At 40.0% G+C, this 18243-nt stretch overlaps 1 protein-coding gene across 3 annotated transcripts in view; it reads right to left on the bottom strand.

Moving 5' to 3' along the window:
• The window catches only part of ltbp4 (latent transforming growth factor beta binding protein 4), a 37984-nt gene that overhangs the window by 11212 nt on the left and 8529 nt on the right, over positions 1-18243 (bottom strand). For 2 of the 3 annotated variants that reach the window (XM_018742858.2, XM_018742860.2), the window contains exons 3-20: positions 17496-17773; positions 16690-16792; positions 13133-13198; positions 10882-11004; positions 9764-9928; positions 9276-9485; positions 7926-8051; positions 7077-7208; positions 6541-6666; positions 6024-6149; positions 5810-5929; positions 4571-4690; positions 4329-4448; positions 3996-4115; positions 3782-3895; positions 3555-3674; positions 1008-1133; positions 507-632 (exon numbers count right to left, since the gene is read on the bottom strand). In XM_018742858.2, coding sequence (XP_018598374.2) covers positions 507-632; positions 1008-1133; positions 3555-3674; positions 3782-3895; positions 3996-4115; positions 4329-4448; positions 4571-4690; positions 5810-5929; positions 6024-6149; positions 6541-6666; positions 7077-7208; positions 7926-8051; positions 9276-9485; positions 9764-9928; positions 10882-11004; positions 13133-13198; positions 16690-16792; positions 17496-17773 — 2421 coding nt within the window. The remainder of the gene's footprint in view (positions 1-506; positions 633-1007; positions 1134-3554; positions 3675-3781; positions 3896-3995; positions 4116-4328; positions 4449-4570; positions 4691-5809; positions 5930-6023; positions 6150-6540; positions 6667-7076; positions 7209-7925; positions 8052-9275; positions 9486-9763; positions 9929-10881; positions 11005-13132; positions 13199-16689; positions 16793-17495; positions 17774-18243) is intronic. The other variant, XM_018742859.2, reaches the window with a different exon arrangement.

The following is an 18243-nucleotide window of genomic DNA, read 5'->3' as shown; positions in this document are numbered from 1 at the left end:
CGCAGTTTCACTTCAGACTGGATCCATTTCTTGGTGGGAGACAAGTAAAGGAGAAAAAATGTGGGCACCAGTATTCATTGCCTCTCCTGGGTCTGAACCTGAACTCCTTAAAATGTCTTGTTTCAAGCTCATCTTCTTGAGGAATTCTTCCCCAATATGTGATGACCTGAACTAAAATTTGATATAGAAAGTACAGTACTTGTTACAGTATTGTTCTGTATTGTGTCAGTACAGCTCTGCAGCAGTGTTTAGTAGCCAGTCCTGGGTCTACGTGTGATGAGGCTAAGACCCCAGCCTTTGGATGTAGGTTTGATTCTCATGCTTCTTGTAAAGCTAATATAGTATGAAATCATCTTTACCCGTGTATATTCAACATTACATAATTTTGTGGTCAGTGTACAAACACCACTCTTACCACTTTGGAATGTATGACTTCAGTTTACCCAAGAGCAGCAGCAGATCTCACGTGTCAGGCACAGTACGAGGAGACCATGGCATGTTCTTACCAGTGCAGGAGCTGCCATTGCCGCTTGACTTGTAGCCCTCAGAGCAGACACAGATATACGACCCCAACGTGTTCATGCACTCGCCATGTGGGAAGCAGTATTCGCCCTCAAAACACTCGTTGATATCTGCAGAGATAATAAAGCAGTTCGCAGCTGGAGGCCCCGTCTCATTCAACCGATACGTTTTTGACTACTTGTGAGGCTATGTTTAGATGTGAACCTAAATGCAATTTATTTCATAACAGAGCCTGTGGCCAGGTCTCTGTCAAGAGTCTACAGGGGTCTGCTCTCAAAAGCAGCCTTTTGTTTCATTGTTGGAATATTTTGCTCAGTTATATATCGCAGATAGTGTATGGATTGTATGTAGCTGTGAACTAGTTTTTCTTTCGCTGTAAAAATTAGTGTTTTTATTCTACAAACTGAATATGAAATAATTCGGGAATGTAGCCTGGATATTATTCAAATTAATATGCAGAATGTTGTGTATAACGCAAGGCTGACCTCTGCATTGCCGTCCTGGGCCCACTGCCCTGTACCCGGGTCTGCAGCTGCAGCTGTACGAGCCGTCGGTGTTGACACAGCGGCTCTCCGGACCGCAGGTCTCCGGGGTCTGGCATTCATCCACATCTGAGAAGAAGGACTTTGTCTTTATATTGAGCGGTAGCAGTGGGAACTAGAAACCTGACCACGCAGCTTGGACTTTTCTACACCCATGTTCTGTGTTTTAGCAAAAAACTGAGTTCCGTTTGAACAATGTCTACTGTGTTTTAAATGTATGAAAAATTCAGTTTAGTTTAAGTAGAAGCGTTACTAGGTTGAACTCGGAGACCTTTCTCCGAACCAGTTCTTTAACGCATGCCTCCGGGCAGGCCCTGATGTCTCTTATATTGCTAAGTTGTTTCTTTTCAAGTTTTAATGTGATTTCAAAGAGCCGCAGACTGCACATCTATTCGCAGCAGCTTTCCCGACCCGTCGACCCGTCCACTGCGCTTTCAGCGTTACCCATCTAGAGACACGTCGCATCCTCGTCTTTTTGTTCCGCTACCCATCGCGCTCAGGCCGTTCCCTTTGCTCTCAAGAGCCCGGTGTTTGTGAAGTACGTACCGAGCCTTTTGCACACGTAGGTAATGAATTTTTCCACGGAGCCTCACGACGAAAATCAAACAGCTGATGTAAGTATTTGACTTTTGGCTGTGCAAACAGAAGCAGATTCTTAGAGAAAGTGTCAACTTCCCAAATGAAGGGGGAAGCAAATCATCCTCAAGAGCAGACCGACTGCTGCTATTCTGCTTAAATTCACACGCTGTTGTATTTACTGAATTTTCAACCCTTGTCCTGGAGGTGCACTGTGCATGCTGTTTGTTCCAGCAGAAAGCATCGTTAATGTGGGCACACTTCCGCTTTAGCTCAATGCCTTAGTGGACACCTCGCAAGTACTACGGTCTTGAACATTAAAGAAATAAAAAATTCTTTCACTTGATTTTTTTACGTCAATAAATCCAGAACAATTCTGTATTAAATCTAAAATCAGGCGAATTAATTTCAGTAGTAGTTTTGACTAAAAAAAAAATATATATAGACGAGTAAACAACGCTGAATATTCGTGATGAGTCTTCAAGTAATTTTTTTGGAATGACGAAATCTGAAGCGGGTATGTTATTTTATCAAGGGCTCAGCCAACAACTTCATTAGCAGCTCAGCAGGAAGAAAAATCAGCACACGTACCGTGGCAGCGTTGTTAAATCACATTTAGACTGTAAATGACAGGTAGACATGATGGGTGACAGGAAGAATAGCAATGACATCACATACACATGGAAAGAAAACAGCTTCTCATCCTCGAGTTTCTGCACTGACTTTCTTTGGCTGACATGGTTTAACATATTGTAAAGCACAACTGTGAAGGAAAACAAATGAACGCAGTTTTAAAAAATGCATTTGAACGTCACAGATTACCTTGACATACTGACACATTTATCAGCTAAAATAGTGCTTGTCTGCATAAACTAACAATTTGGAAACATAGATCTAGTTTAAGCTAAAACGTGCCGTCAGCTCAGTGCTCACAGTATTATCGATAACTGCTTTGCCGTTTTTTGGAGCTCTGTGCACTGCAGCTGCTAGCAAAGTTGTTAGAGCGGGTGCCTTTGGACTCGAAGGTCCCAAACTTGAGTATCTGCTCTAATATCTTCAAGCAAGGTACTTAACTTGAATTGCTCCAATAAAAATTACCCAATTGCTTAAATGGGTAAATCACTATAAACTGCTTTGGAGAAAAGCGGCAGCTAAATGAGTAAATGCAAATGAAACAATGTCACACTCGATGTTCCTAGAGACGCTGCATGTTCAAGTGTTCCTTCTCAAAACTACAGCCTGTAACTACGAAAGCCTTGACCTGAGATACAATGAATATCCTCTGGAAGCTCACATGTTTTTGTGGCAATTGAAGTTTTCAAATTCAAGGCCAAATGCAAACTTGAAAGGTTAATTTCAGCCACATGCGCAAGCCATTCTGCATTCCCTCTTTGTGCCCTCCCCATGTGGGATAAAGGAAGAAGCAGGACACTTTACTAACTAATGTGACTTAATTCCTAAATTCTGAAATTTTGTCGCTGTTTTATTATACAAAATTGAAAATACTGAATATTGCATTGGGGGGCGTGGTGGTGCAGTGGGTTGGACCGGGTCCTGCTTTCCAGTGGGTCTGGGGTTCGAGTCCCGCTTGGGGTGCCTTGTGACGGACTGGCGTCCCGTCCTGGGTGTGTCCCCTCCCCCTCCAGCCTTACGCCCTGTGTTGCCAGGTTAGGTTCTGGCTCCCCACGACCCCGAATGGGACAAGCGGTTCAGAAAATGCGTGTGTGTGTGAATATTGCATTAAGAAACAAAATGTAGGTGGAGTCTTCCACTCCAATTTAGCCATATTGCTCTTTTGTGTTATATTATATAAGCCCTGTCTATTATCATAAGATATAAAAATGATTATGTTCTGAATTTTGTCTGGTTACAAGGCACTTTGTACCTTGCTTTGAAAGAGGGAAATGATCTTACCTGTGCATTTTCCGTTTTGTATGGTGTACCCTGGTCTACAAGGGACACATGTGAATGAACCTTCAGTGTTCACACATTCCTGCCCACGACACTGCAGAGGGTCTTTGCATTCATCAACATCTGAAAGAGAGAATAACTCTCCCATGACATCAGCGGCCTGTTAACAATTACATGAGACTGAAAACAATCCTGTCCACGTTTTAATTGTGAGAGAATTGTAGACTTGCCAGTGCAGGAGCCTCCCTCTGGCTTGTATCCATTTGAGCATATGCACTGGTAACTGCCCGGGCTGTTCTCACAGCGTCCATTATGACAGGGTTTTTGGTGACACTCGTCAATATCTGATGAAATAAACATGTTGGCATATCTGTTCCATTTGTCCTTACTCATGTAAATAAGATTTGACAAGCCAATCCTTGTAGGGGGAGAGAGACTGATTACCTTGGCATTGTTTTCCTTTCAGCTCAAAGCCTGGTCTGCAGGCCACGCACCTGAAGGATCCTTGGGAATTTACACACTCCTGGCCAGGACATTGCAAAGTATTCTTACACTCATCAATATCTGAAAGAAGCAGAGGGCCTCTGCTAAAGGAAAGGTACTCAACAGGTTTAGGGTAAAAAAAAAAATCACATTTATCCTTTCATGGAAGAACTGCTGAATATGAACCTCTCAACAGGGAAATGTCATTTTATAGAATTTTTTTGTCATGGCACTTTAACAATAAATCTAACCGGGAGACATTCCTATCCCCTGAAGTTTCATTTGAGATCCTACCTATGCAGGTATTGCCATGGAGCTGAAACCCAGTAGCACATGCACAACGATAACTGCCTGGGCTATTCTCACAGCGGCCGTTGACACAAGGACTGGGAGTCCTCTGGCATTCATCAATATCTGGGCATGAAGACAGAAACTCATGGCTTTGTTATTTTATTCTTAAGCTAAGGCTATATGCTGCAACGCTTTTGCAAGGCGTTATGTATCGCATTTGAACACAACTGTGTGATTAATCGTACCTGAGCACCTTCCATTTAATAGGCCAAATCCAGGTCTGCAGGAGATGCACCTGTAAGAACCTTGAGAGTTCACGCACTCCTGGCCGGGACATTGCAGTGGATCTTCACACTCGTTAATGTCTAAATAAAGAGGGAGATATTTATAAAATGCTTTAGCTGCATATAGTACCAACAGTGACATGATTTCACTGTAGTGTTACCAAAATTTGTAGCCTTGCAAGATCGCTTGTTTGTTTTTTTGATGAAATTCACTAAATTCACACGAAATTCACATTCACTAAAATGGCTTTCCATCAGACTCACCTAAACCAAGGTACAGTGTGTCTCCTACTAGGGTGTTAGCCTAATTTCTCACACAGCATAAAGCTGTTGAAGACTTCTAAAGGACGATGTAGGTCTATATAGAGCGATTCATTTTGCATGGAAAAAGATTCATTGTAAGATGCCCAGAAAAAGCAGATGCTCTTGCCATAGTAGTTATTGTTCAACAATGGGATTGCCAAGATCACACTTGGCCATGCAGAGCTGCACTGAGGTCTCCATTCCAGCAATCTTTCTTACAATAATCAATCACATTAATATATTTCCTACCCTAGACATGTCTCATTTTGGCTGGATAATAATTGTACAAGCAGTCTGTTGACAGCAAGACTGATGGAAACACCAAATATTTAACACAGAATAAAAACATAGTGAGAATACAGATCACACTTGTCTGTTTCCAGAAATCATTACTTTTACCCATTAATCTTAGGCCTGCTTTCTTCATTTCATTATATTCACATATCAACATGTTGTATTTAAACATTTCTTGTCACTGATAAATGAGTATTTAAGAGCCATTCGAAACATCAGTCCCTTTTCTCAGTTCTTTTGTGTCAAGAGAAGATATGGATAATGCTTATTTGCCAAGTTTGAATATAATCTGTTTCTTTTATGTCCTTTTTGCTGATAACTGGGGTGTAATGTTTTTTACTGCCTTGACACAAAACTTTTATAAAGAACAGCTGTTTTGATATAACATCATACAGTATCTGTGGATATGTGTATGGGCGATACTGTAAATGTGTCCAGATCATGACATCACTTTTTTGTTTGAATTCATTCATCACGGTTTGAGAGATTCTGCTCATGATTATTTTGGAAAAACAGTACAGGAACTGCGAATGAAGTTTTACGCTTACAAATGCACGAAACACACAAATACACTGAAATAACTGTCTGAAAAGATTGTCTCACCTGTGCAGGTGTCACCCTGGAAAGTGTATCCAGTAGGACAGACACAACGGTAACTACCTAAACTGTTCTCACAGCGACCGTTTCCACAGGGCCTGGGGGTCTGTTGACATTCATCAATGTCTGCAAAAGTAGATGGTTTCAGATGTCACATCCACATGACAGATGTAAACAGAGAAACAGAAATAATTGCATAAATCCGATGGGAAGTTCTCACCCAGGCACTTATTCTGCTGAGGATTCTCCCTAAAGCCAGTGAGACACACACATTTGTAGCTGCCTAGAGTGTTCTTGCATTGCCCAAAAGAGCATGGCTTTGGGGTCTGGAGGCACTCATTCAAATCTTTAAAGGAAAACAACACCATTTATACTGAAATCAAATAAGAGCAATGTTTCAAGATGTGTATAAGGTTTAAACTAAAAGTAAAAGTCTGATATACGACTTAACGCTGACGTACGATGTAAACAAGAAGCAATAAGTATGCTTGGATGTCTGGAAGGTGAACTTCTTTAACCGTATGTGGGATTTGTATTAAAATAAGAAACAGGATATAGATTAAAATGATGTAAATCTATAGAAACTGACCAACAGTACGTACATCTTTTTTTTTTTCAGAGGGAGTAGATAGTTTTACTGTTATAGTTATGTGCTTGAATTGCCTTGGTTTTATCCTTCAGGGTTCAAAATGAAATTTGATAATTACAGTTGCAGCCAATATAGGTGAAAGTAGTACCTATACAGGTACTGCCTTGTGGTCCTGGCAGGTACCCCATGGGGCAGATACACCTGTAGCCCCCCTCTGTATTCTGGCATTGTCCATTAACACAGGGTGTGGGAGTCCTCCTGCACTCGTCCACGTCTGCGGTAAAAGGGGGGCAGTGGTTCAAAAGGCTGAAAGACTCAAGTTCATAGAGCTGTTACTTAAATATGAATTCTGATTAATTCACAACCTTATTTTGTAGTAATTCAACAGACCGAAAGTATAACGTAACATGGGTATTTTTTTAAGGTCCCATATAAAACTTAAACAAATTTGGAAGATTTCTTTAAAAAAACAGAATCTAACTATTGGTACTATCAATGTGACCTGCTAACACTAGTGTTACGACTAATGATGCATCCGAATGCAATGCAAAAAACATGCAACAGAAGGGCTAGTGCAACAGAAATATGTGCAATGTCTCATCTAACATTCACATCTTCTTTCTCCTTACCAGAAGTGCAACTACTTAGTAGTAAGTGATTCTGACACAGTGTACTTTGAATCACCTTGACACCTTGTTTGCTGGGGGTTGAGCTGGTAGCCTGGATTGCAGATGCAAGTGTGTCTCCCACCAGGCTGATCAACACAGCGACCTGACCCACAAACCAGGGGATTGGCATCACATATTCGTGGCGCATCTGGAACATCAAGGCATACCCTGTTAACTTGCTGATGGATTATACTGGATGGTGTAGCATTCACCTTAGAATGTATCTAGATACTAAAAGCATTGCCAGTTAACAAAATTTGACCCTTACATTATCCTATGAATAACTACAGTACTACAGCAAGACTTCTCAAGAACACTTAAAGAGATGCAGATTTGCTGACTTATGTCACTCATCCATTACCATCCATTATCCATAATCAATATCTGCTTGCAGGGTCACAGTGATTTGGAGCCTATCCCACAAGCATAGGATTTGGGACATGATACACTGTGGATGGGACAGCAGTCTGTTGCAGGGCCATCACACCCCGTCATTCACTCTCAAACACACACTAAGGCATTAAAGAATTATCGGTTCACCTGAACTGTGGGAGGAAACAGAAGCAAACACACAAGAACATGGAGAAAAAAATGCTCCACACAAACTGAGCTGGATTCAATCCCACAGCTAAACCTACAATCCTGGAGCTGCAAGGCACCAGCAACACCTGATGCACCACTTGCCTCCCTTGACTTATATAGCCTCCTAAATGTTATATTTTAGGTGGTGAATATGGGGAAATGTGAAGGGGACAGGTACTTCATACACGTGCTGTAGTAACATAAATGTAAATGTAATGCTTACTGACAGTTTACTATTGATGGCTGCTTGATTAATATATTATGCTCACAAGAATTTCTGTACCTTGTCTTGGTGGAACTGGTGGAGGAGTTGATGGAATAGGGAGAGGTCGGACAGGCTGACCCGGTCTCACTGGTGAAATAGACTGATTCTCTGCTTGTTGGGCGGATTTTTGCCGTGGAACATGAGCTGAAAAAAAATTTACATAAAATCATGTGTTCATAATGTGTTCAACTGCAGGTATTTCTGGTTCAGCTCCTCATTTACCAGAAGAAAATTAGTAATAGCCAAACCTTGCTCCCATCATGTTTACCCTCAAAACAGTAATGTTTACCCTCAAAACACTGCACACAGAAAATGCCCTCCTGGATTCCAGGTGTTGAGGACTAATAAAATACCCTGCATCAGTCTGGAAGTGCAGTGCAGAACAGAGCCAGCAGTCCTATGATGTCCTGAATCAAAGTTGGTTGACTGGACCCAGCTAACCTTTGACAGTCTGAAGACCCAGTCAGAAGACAGAACACAGTAATTCTGCGATAGCCCTGATTTATGTCCAGAGTATAGGACTCAGAACCCTGTGCTGTGGACCAACACTGCCCTGAATACAACTGCAACAACCCTACATGCTCAGAAGTATGTGTTCAACTGCTGGAGTAATATTGAACATTTGCCATTTTAATAACATGGCAATCTTTTTCTGATGAACTCCACTTGGGGTTTTCTGTGGTGCCAGGAATTTAAATTAAGACCCAGACAACTCTCAGATAACCTTGCTTTTTAAAAAGTCATAAACTGTAATTTATTCCAAAACCTTTTCCAAAATCATCTTGTTTACTTACAGGATGTTTAACAGATGAAATCAGCGTTAGCTAGAAGGACAGTGAGTAATCATATTGGATTGTGGATCAGTTTATGAAGAGTCCTTGTTTTCTGTTTAGACTTTAGACATGCCTTTGTTTAGAGTTTAAATGTAATGCCGTTTAGCATAAAATTAAAAAAAGTTGTGAACGTGCTGCAATTTATTTACATAAATGTAGTGTTATTTATATAAATGTAATAAAACTATACTTGTCAACAGGCTGAACAATTTCATTTCCTGAAATTCCACCTTCGACACATCAAATCTTATCTGATGTCAGAAGGATGAAAATATTGGAGAAAAAAAATACATACTTTTAGAAAATATGCAGGAATCGGTGAAATAACTTCCTTTGAAGATGAGTTTAATAGAATATAGCTGGATGTGAACAACTGCTATAAAATTACTGCTAAAAGACTATATGTACTTCTTGTCTGAAGTTGCTGCTGAACGTATCGTATCTTTCCATTTATTTTTTATATGTCAGAGTGTTAATTCTAACTGTATGTTATGAATGGGACTCTCTGGTGGATTGATTGATTCAAATGACGCACCTGTTAACACCTGAGTTGGCAAAACATTGAGAAGCGCAGGTCTGCCTTGCTGGGTGTTGCCGACAGTGACCGGCAACTGCTGGGACCTGTTCTGAGGGCTGAGGGGGGGGCCCTCTGCACCAAATTGCTCCAGCAGAATTTGGTTTAACTTCACTGCAGAGGAGGAATACTGGTAGCCTGGTCCAGCTGGACAGATCTCCTTAAAGGCAGCTGTGAAAAAATAGTGTCAAATTCTAAGGTCAACTCCAAGGAAAACCTGAAGCTGGACCTTATCGTCACCACAAATTATGTTACACTATAAAACAGAAATATAAACTAACACTTGCATTCCCTGAATAACATTCACACCAATTACGCAGACACATAACTGGTTAGGATCAGAACTCAGACTACATAGCAATTTAATGAACATTGTCTGGTTTCCTTTTTGGACAGATTTCAACTTGCTTAATATTGCCCTTTTTTCCCGATTTTTATACATTGAGTACCTGAGCCAAAGAAAGGGCACTTCTCGCAGTTCTTTCCCCAGGCTTTTCCCACTCTACTGCAACAGCAAATTTGTTTGGTGATGTTCCTCAGGATGGGCAAGGAGCACATGCCGGATGTCAGGAGACGGTAACACTGGCCTTTGTCCTCTGAGATGACCTTCTCTGCTACAGGATAAGAAACCATAGAGTAAAGATCATATGGTCACAGAGTAACAATCACAATAGAATGGGACTTCGTGATACCCTGTGGAACTGACATGCAGTCTGTGTGTATTGAGATGTTCCTTTCATTCACTTAAACTATGATCTACATGAAATCATGATGTAGTAAGTGAAGCTTAGCAGGAACATGTCGCCATAAGATTATTAACACACCATACTCTGGACTACTGAGGAATACCATTTGTCCAGCTTTGTGTCTTAGTCAATAAATATGGAATTCAAAGGATGTGTGGATTGCTACATTCCTGACTATTATTTGACAACATATTTTTGAAAACGAGCCTTGGCAGAGTCTATTTACCCCTCTATGATGGCCAAAGTTGACCCAGAGCTCTTGGAATAAGATGGAAAACATCTGTGTCCATACAACAGGGCAGCTGTCTCCATTACTTGATAAAGTCTGAGAATTTCATGGATATGTACAACAGCTTGGCAACGCAGCATGTGACAGAAATGTTTAAAGAACTAAGTGTCCATGTGTAGGATTTCCAAGAAATTATGGAATTTTCAACAAGCACACTGACGGTAAGATATAAGCTCATGAACAAGAGTGGCTTCCCGCTGTCCTCTGATACGTCTCTATAGCTCTCATTATGTTGGAAAGATATTCAAAATGCTTGTGTTTAATTAACAGCTCTTCATGAATGCAGACTTCATTCATGGCAAACTGAATGTCACTTTCAATAAGAAAATATTTTTAAATTCAGCATTTTATGTGGAAATTCCTAAATTTGGCAGCATTCTTAAAGAAAGTGAAAATTGCATCTAACACAGAAGAAAAAACACTATGCGTCAAATATGGCATAAAATATAATGTCCGCTTTGCTTCTTTTTTGGTAATCGCTCCAGATCTTGGGCAGTGCAATCGTTGTGTATGTTACGAGCCGCTTGCTTACAGATACAGATCCCGTGAGATGCGTCCAGTAAATATCCTTGATTGCAGACGCAAGTGTAGCTCCCACGCGTGTTCACGCAGTTCCCGTTCTCACAAAATCCAGGCTGCAAACATTCATTTATATCTATATGGAAAGAAAACATGTCACATTCCTGCCATCATTAAAAGGAGAACCTCCGTGCAGACGCTGGTTAAGCCAAAAGGAACTATACAGCATATCCATGAGTGTGTGCACTTGCAAATAGTGCTGAACAAAACAGAAAAGAGGTGTGGAAAAAATTCTACCATGACCTTTGAATATTATCCCTAACCACTTCCTAAGTTAAATGTGTAATTATTTCATTGCGCTCAGCTTGTGGCTCCTACCTCTCCATAGATGAGATCATACTTACAGTGTATATACTATAACGACATGCAGGCCCCCTGTACCTGTAGGCTGGAGTGAGGAAGGCCTGAAGCTCACATGCATCAGCGTATCTTGGCGTTTCTTTCAGCAGATCTCCTAATTACTCGGGCTTAACTGTGATTTCATTGAATGAAATGTACCATTCAAATCGTAATGAAGATGAATATTGTGGCAAGCAGCACCGTGGGTTTGGAGGGGGTGAAAAAGGATGTGCAGGCAGCATTCATCTCGCATGTTTTATTTGAACACCAGCATGCAGGGAAACAATGCTCTCGGTCCAACGACCTCGTTTCCTCCAGGACCTGCGCTTTCAGCCAGCCTGGTGAACACGGTCACCCCATCATTTCCCCAGAAGTGTCCTCAGTGGTTGTACACCTACATTCCACATTTTTCCCATAATGCAACTATTTACACTAAACACATCTTCCCACCTAAACACAGTAACACAGGTTGTTACAATATCTTCTTCCTTATTCTCAAAGTGACTCAGCTGATAATTGTAAGCATACAGGTATTCTTGCGCAGCCAAAATCACCGCACTGCCAGCCTATTCTGTAAACAATACAAAGAGCTATGCCATGGCATATACAAATTTTATATAAGTATGATTATGAATTTGTTTTCAGCTGTTTTTTTTAATCCAGGCTGACTTCCAGTATTTATGATTGATGTATTGATCCAGGTACAATTCAGTATACGCAACTAAGCAACTCACTCCTTAGAGCACATTGCTGTAACAGGGTAGTTGTGCAATCATTCTGGTTTGATTATGCAGCTTGTAAATACTATACTGTAACAAACTGACATGTCCACTGAATGCTTTATACACACACTGGCTGAAACTGCTTGTCCCGGTAAACCGGAGCCTCACCCGGTAACACAGGACGCAAGGCTGAAGGGGGAAGGGACACGCCCAGGACGGGTCACCAGTCCATCACAAGGTACTGCAAGCAAGACTCGAACCCCAGACCCAGCAGAAAGCAGAACCTAGCCAAGCTCGCTGCGCCACCACGCCCCTCACTGCTTTACACTTATGTACAATATCTTTGTTGAGTGAGACACAGCTGGTCATGTTTCTAAAAGTGCATTTTAATGGTATTTGCTGAGTGTATTTTTGAAAAAGAAACAACTCTGATTTCTGGTAAGTCAAATCAGAAATTTTAAATTAGTAAAACAAAACATTATTTCAAAAGACCCCAGTATGGAGACGAAAACAAGTCATATAAATATATTTTTCCCTAAAACATTATGATCATGCTGTCTAAGACTTTGGATAAAATAAACCGGATAAAATAGATTACAGTTTACTATGAGGAAAATGTAATTACCGCTAAATAGTATCAAACCAGTAGTTCCAGGTGAGAAGGGGCAGCTTTTAAATTTATTCTTTATCAAATCACTGTCACTAATCACAAATTTTATGGACATTAGGACTTTTAAAGTTGTAAAAGCACCACATCGTATGAGGTCATTTATGACTATAAGCTAAATTTGAAAAAGCTTACTTAATATCTTAGAATCCTTCCCTGTGATGTGGCAGTTTTTGAAGTCAACTGAGTACAGTTCTTATTAACATCCAGAGGTAGAGAGTCAATTACTTTGTGATTCTGTTTCGAAGAACTAACAACGTGTTGAGTTTAGTTGGAGATCAACAAGAATAAAAATTTCTCAGTCACACACGCTGATACATATTCATGAGTGTAATAACGTGGAGTGGTTCTTGGAGCAGTGGCCCAGATTCTTTGGCAGGTACTGGAAGAAACTCTGAGCTTTCAAACATAAAATGAACTGTCTTTGATGACACTGTGAGATATTAAACATACAAAATTGGGAACTGAGCACTCACCCACGCACTGAGTACCGTTGATCCTTTCAAACCCCTTTGGACAGCTCTCTCCATTGGCACGGTTTCCTGGAAAATTCATTGCCATGCAACATTAATAAGCTATATATTACTTTAATCTTACATTATACCAAACATAAATTTCTGAACTACAGAAGGGATTAGGTTGTGTTTCTCGGTCGCTGAGTTCAAATTTCAGTTGCCCTGTAAATATTTCAAGGTAAACAGAGGCCTATCACCTTTGTGTTCTTTTGTTTTGTTGCACTTTCTTGATATGTTTTTTTTTTTTATTTTTCAACCTATTACACATATTCTTTGTCAACTCCATTGACATCAGGCCATTCCATTATTAATAAAATATCACGAATGTGGTACAAATACTGCATAACAACACACCAGAACCACTGAGTTAAATTGTGATCATGACTATGAGCATGAAAGTAGTAACCTGTATTCTCCTTGGGGTTCTGAAGTTCATCACTTAATTCCTTTACCAAACCTCATTAAAGTATCTCCCTTGCGGTATTTTTGTGTGAAATGAACCAAACTCAGCTGGTAATTAATGTAATCATGCACTTAAACTTAAGGACTGTTAGGAATGTTTGGCATCTAAAATGAGACATTTCACATTTCTAAAAACCACCAACATTCATAGCGTATGTCAGTTGATAGAACAGGAACAAAAAAATGTGTGAACCCCACACTATTTTCATATACTTCCGAGATTAATCAACTTAAAGTGGTTCTTTGTTGGTACGATGGCACAGTGGGTAGCTCTTGAGCACCACTCTACCTGGGAGCTGGGCTCAGTCTGCATGAAGTTTCCATGTTTTCCCCTTACTTATAGGTTTCTCCTCATGTGTGTATGTGGGAGTGAATGAGTAGGTGTACCCTGCCATGTAACCCATGCTTCTGTGATAGGCTTTGGACCTCATGATCCTACATTGGCCAAGCAGTTATTAAACTGACGAGTCCTAATAGTAGGTACAGACAATATGATTAAATAAATGACACAAACATGATGAACTTTCCACCTTCATCTTATCTTGAAGTACTTCAGCATTCAGAACCATTTTATCCTAAAGTGTTTCACTTAGAAATTTTTCTTTACCCATGTTTTTCTAAATGTGCTTGTATATTTAATGTCACTGTCTTGCTTTTTCTGTTCAACAGCAGCGCTTTTGTTTTCGTAAAGTTTCTCATTGAAAACAAAACATTCTGCCTCTAACTCATGTGTCCAGAGAACATTGTTCCAGATGGCTTGTGGATCATCTGTGTCTCTTGGGCAAACCTGAGCCAGGCAGCAGTGATCTTTTTGGAGGCTGGTGGTGGATTTTACTGGATGCATTTCATACCCGGAGGAATATCATCCAAAAGAGTTTATAATAACCAGCTGATTGTGTTTTGAAACAAGATATTGTTTGAATTAAAGAAACAATGATGAATTATGATCCAAGTTACATGAAAATGCAGCCTTTGTTTTCCAATTTTTGTGAAGATGGAAATGTTTTTGTTAGTTCTCTGAAATTTTCTTATCTTCTTTGGCAGTAGTTTGAATACATTTTGCAAAGTTAGTCATACTAGGCATGTCTTTATTATCCAAATTTCTGTTTACATAATGATCCAAAAAAACAGAAATGATAAAATAATAGAATTTTTTCCTGGAACTGAAAGTTATGAGATGGAAAAAAAGGTGTAAAATAAATAAATTAGGAGAAATTAAACAATATACAACTACACATGTAGCTGTTGTGCATTTGTAATGCAAGAAATTCCTTGTGCACTTTTTCTGTTTTACACTAGTCTGATTGTCAAACAGACATGGCATTGTTTTGTATGCTTACATATTTGTACGTTTACAAGTTTTGTTTACTGTCTGAATGACAGAATGACAGTCTCAGGAATAGTAATGCTCAAGTAAACTTGAATAAGAAGCACCTTCATTCTCTTAGTAAGACTTGTGAGAGAGTTCTTGTTTATAAATGAATATGACACAGGCTCACTATACTGTATCACAGAAAAATTTTGTATTTCCATGGAGGAAGGCTGGAATACTATTATAAAGCTAACAGCCATGAACACTTCTGGTTTATCTAGTACTTTGAGAAGTTTGAAGGAGCACTGTGCAATACAGAGCAATATAATGCTCTAATAATGATATCACAGTTTAACAAGCCCTTGCAAATAGTGTAGTAGTCCAACAACGTGACAAAGGCACATAAAACTCCTGGACAAATATGGAAAGAATATTCCTTCCAAAGTCAGTCAGGCCTGAAGCATGACATGCCAAAGAAATTATTTTTAGAAAAATGAAAGAAAAAAATAGGAAGTAGTTTTACTTTTTATAGAATATGGTTCTTTCTGGGGTTTTAACAACAGTATATTCACATAGCAGACTAATTACTGCAGGTGTTTATAATTGTGTGTGTGAAAAAATTCTAATGAAATCAAAGTCTAGACACAAGGAGTATGTGCTCCATAAAAGGAGTACTACACAAAGACTACAAACTACTTTTGGAAATTTGAGGGGAATGAAGAGGAAAAGCAGTGGATTGCATGAAGGGGTATGGCAGTGAAATTTTCGTTGCACCTTTAGTTTTTCTAAGATATGATGAAATCATTGAAAATAATGACATTACAGCAAATTATTGTTTCAGATGGTGACTATAATCTATATTTCATTCTCAGATTTGAAAAAATTGAAAAATTATGAATTCCAGTCAGTCTTCACTTTTTGTCTAGATTTCATCAAGATTATGTCCCAGTAAAGAAACGTTTTTGAAGTTCACAAGTTCACAAATTAACTCAAAATGCTGAAATAACTCCAAACTTTGATATAGGTATAATATACATACAAACATGATGATGGTTTCAGGTAAACAAGCTGTGCTTTAATTACTTGGGTGTATGTCTCTTTGGAGGAAAACTACAAAATACAGACACACACACACACACACACACACACACACACACACATTTTCAGAACCGCTTGTCCCATATGGGGTCGCGGGGGAACCGGAGCCTACCCGGCAACACAGGGCGTAAGGCCGGAGGGGGAGGGGACACACCCAGGACGGGACGCCAGTCCGTCGCAAGGCACCCCAAGCGGGACTCGAACCGCAGACCCACCAGACAGCAGGACTGTGGTCCAACCCACCGCGCCACCGCGCCACCGCACCCCCCAAAATACAGACATGTAAATGTTAAAATGGATTAAAGATTACAATCATTTAATTATAAATTAATTTCAGTGCAGTGTAGTATGCTGATCATTCCTTGGAGAGTACAGTAAACAGATAGTCTGCAATTTTGCCACAATATAAACTTTCTTCCTTCCTCACTTTTCTCTGTTTACTACCAAAACAATGAAATTAGCAAAGTTTAACCCCAAATAATTTGCAGTGATTCATGACTCTTGTTACTTTAATATGTTGCAGTTTCTTGAGGAGAGAAACTACAGGATACCTGACATCATTAATCGGCATAATGGCTTTCATATGGGTGTAACGTCTAGGCCCAACTGGAAATGTCGCAAGAAGCAGGAGAATAAGGGTACCCACCAGAGTGGGAGGGACACAGGATGCACTCGTTGATGCCCCAAGCTTTTCCTACCCCTCTGCAACAGGTCTCCTGGCTTCTGAGCCCAGGGAGAGGTGAACTACACTGTAAAGCAGGGAATACAAATACGCATCATCTTTCAACTGGGAATTAATTGCTTGCTTCAAAATAGAACTCATCTTAACCTTAGAGTGCAAAACTGTGTGTTTATTGCAAGTACCTTAGGTCCTTATTATCCTAGATAGATGCAAAACATCACAGTTTATCCAGAGCATTTAGAATGTCTATCTTTAAACGCCAATAACAAAAAAGAAATCCGACACAACATTGTTACAGATATTAGAGGTATAAAATCAAAAGTGCCTAATGAGAAGTTCATAAAAGCTCCTAACTGACTCAAAATCTGACATTTACTTGAAAAATTCTGAGCCAGTTAATGAGGAAGACTACTTTCTGTTACTAGAGCATAATCCATATACTTTGTTTATGACTTTAATTGCTTTGTTATATAAAACAGAGCATGAAGTCATAAGTCTGTGATGCACTACATACAGTACAAAACGCACTTAAACTTTCTGCCATGGTTATTAGATTATGTAGGGAATTAAATTCAAATAATCTCAGTTCTGAATCTGCTCCTGCAATAGTTTGTTCCTTTTGCAATCTGACGTAAGTACGAAGGAAGGTACTGTTGATGCTTCTCCTGATTTCTGAAAAAAATTAAACTGTGAAGATTAATAAACAATGAAGAGCCATCATCATTCAATGGCAAGCCTTTGGCAAAAATTAAAGTATGAGCAGCCCTTACCTTGCCATTGCGGACCTCCCTGAAACAATACTTGAACCCCGAGGATTCTGTGTAGGTGGAATCTCCGCGCACAGTCTGGGCCTGGATCTGAGCTGGCCGTGCTCCCGTCCTCTCCTCCAGCAGCAGCCCACTCCTGGCTCCTGATAGACCAGAAGGCCTTGTGACAGTTTCTGACTGTTGCCTCATCACTGGCTCGTATCCCACCTTCAGCACCCGATGGATCTTGACGCTGGCCTCAGGTGGATGTTGGACTCGAACTTTCACCATTGAGGAGCTGGCTGTAGGAGGACAGGTTTCACAGAACAACTGAGCACTGAGTAGACACAGGAGTATCGACCTGAACTCATACATAACATCAATACCACCCCTTGACTGAACAAAAACAAGAACCTGGAATATGAGTCAGTAGTTCCAATCATAAATATCACTTCCATTCTACCTAAGATGGAACTGCGAGCAAGCTGCCAAAAATGCGTGTGGCTGAATACTTTTGAAAATACAAATTAACCTATACATATTAACGTGGACAAATGTCCCCTGCTGGGAAAAAGTTTTTTTTTCTTTCGAAACAGACTGTTACTGTGAATAATGGCTGCTTTCCATCGTTTTGGGATAGGCAATGTGTTGGCAAATCATATTCCCCACAGAAAAATGCAGGCCTACTGCCAGCAGGACAAGACTATCTGCACATGGCTGAGTGAATACTTCACGGCATTTCTCAACCTTACACAAGTACTACAGTATAACA

This window comes from Scleropages formosus, chromosome 10 (assembly GCF_900964775.1).
Source record: "Scleropages formosus chromosome 10, fSclFor1.1, whole genome shotgun sequence".
NCBI classification, from domain to species: Eukaryota; Metazoa; Chordata; class Actinopteri; order Osteoglossiformes; family Osteoglossidae; genus Scleropages; species Scleropages formosus.
The sequence above is the reverse complement of the archived record's forward strand: the minus strand, read 5'-3'. Positions and strand labels throughout refer to the sequence as shown.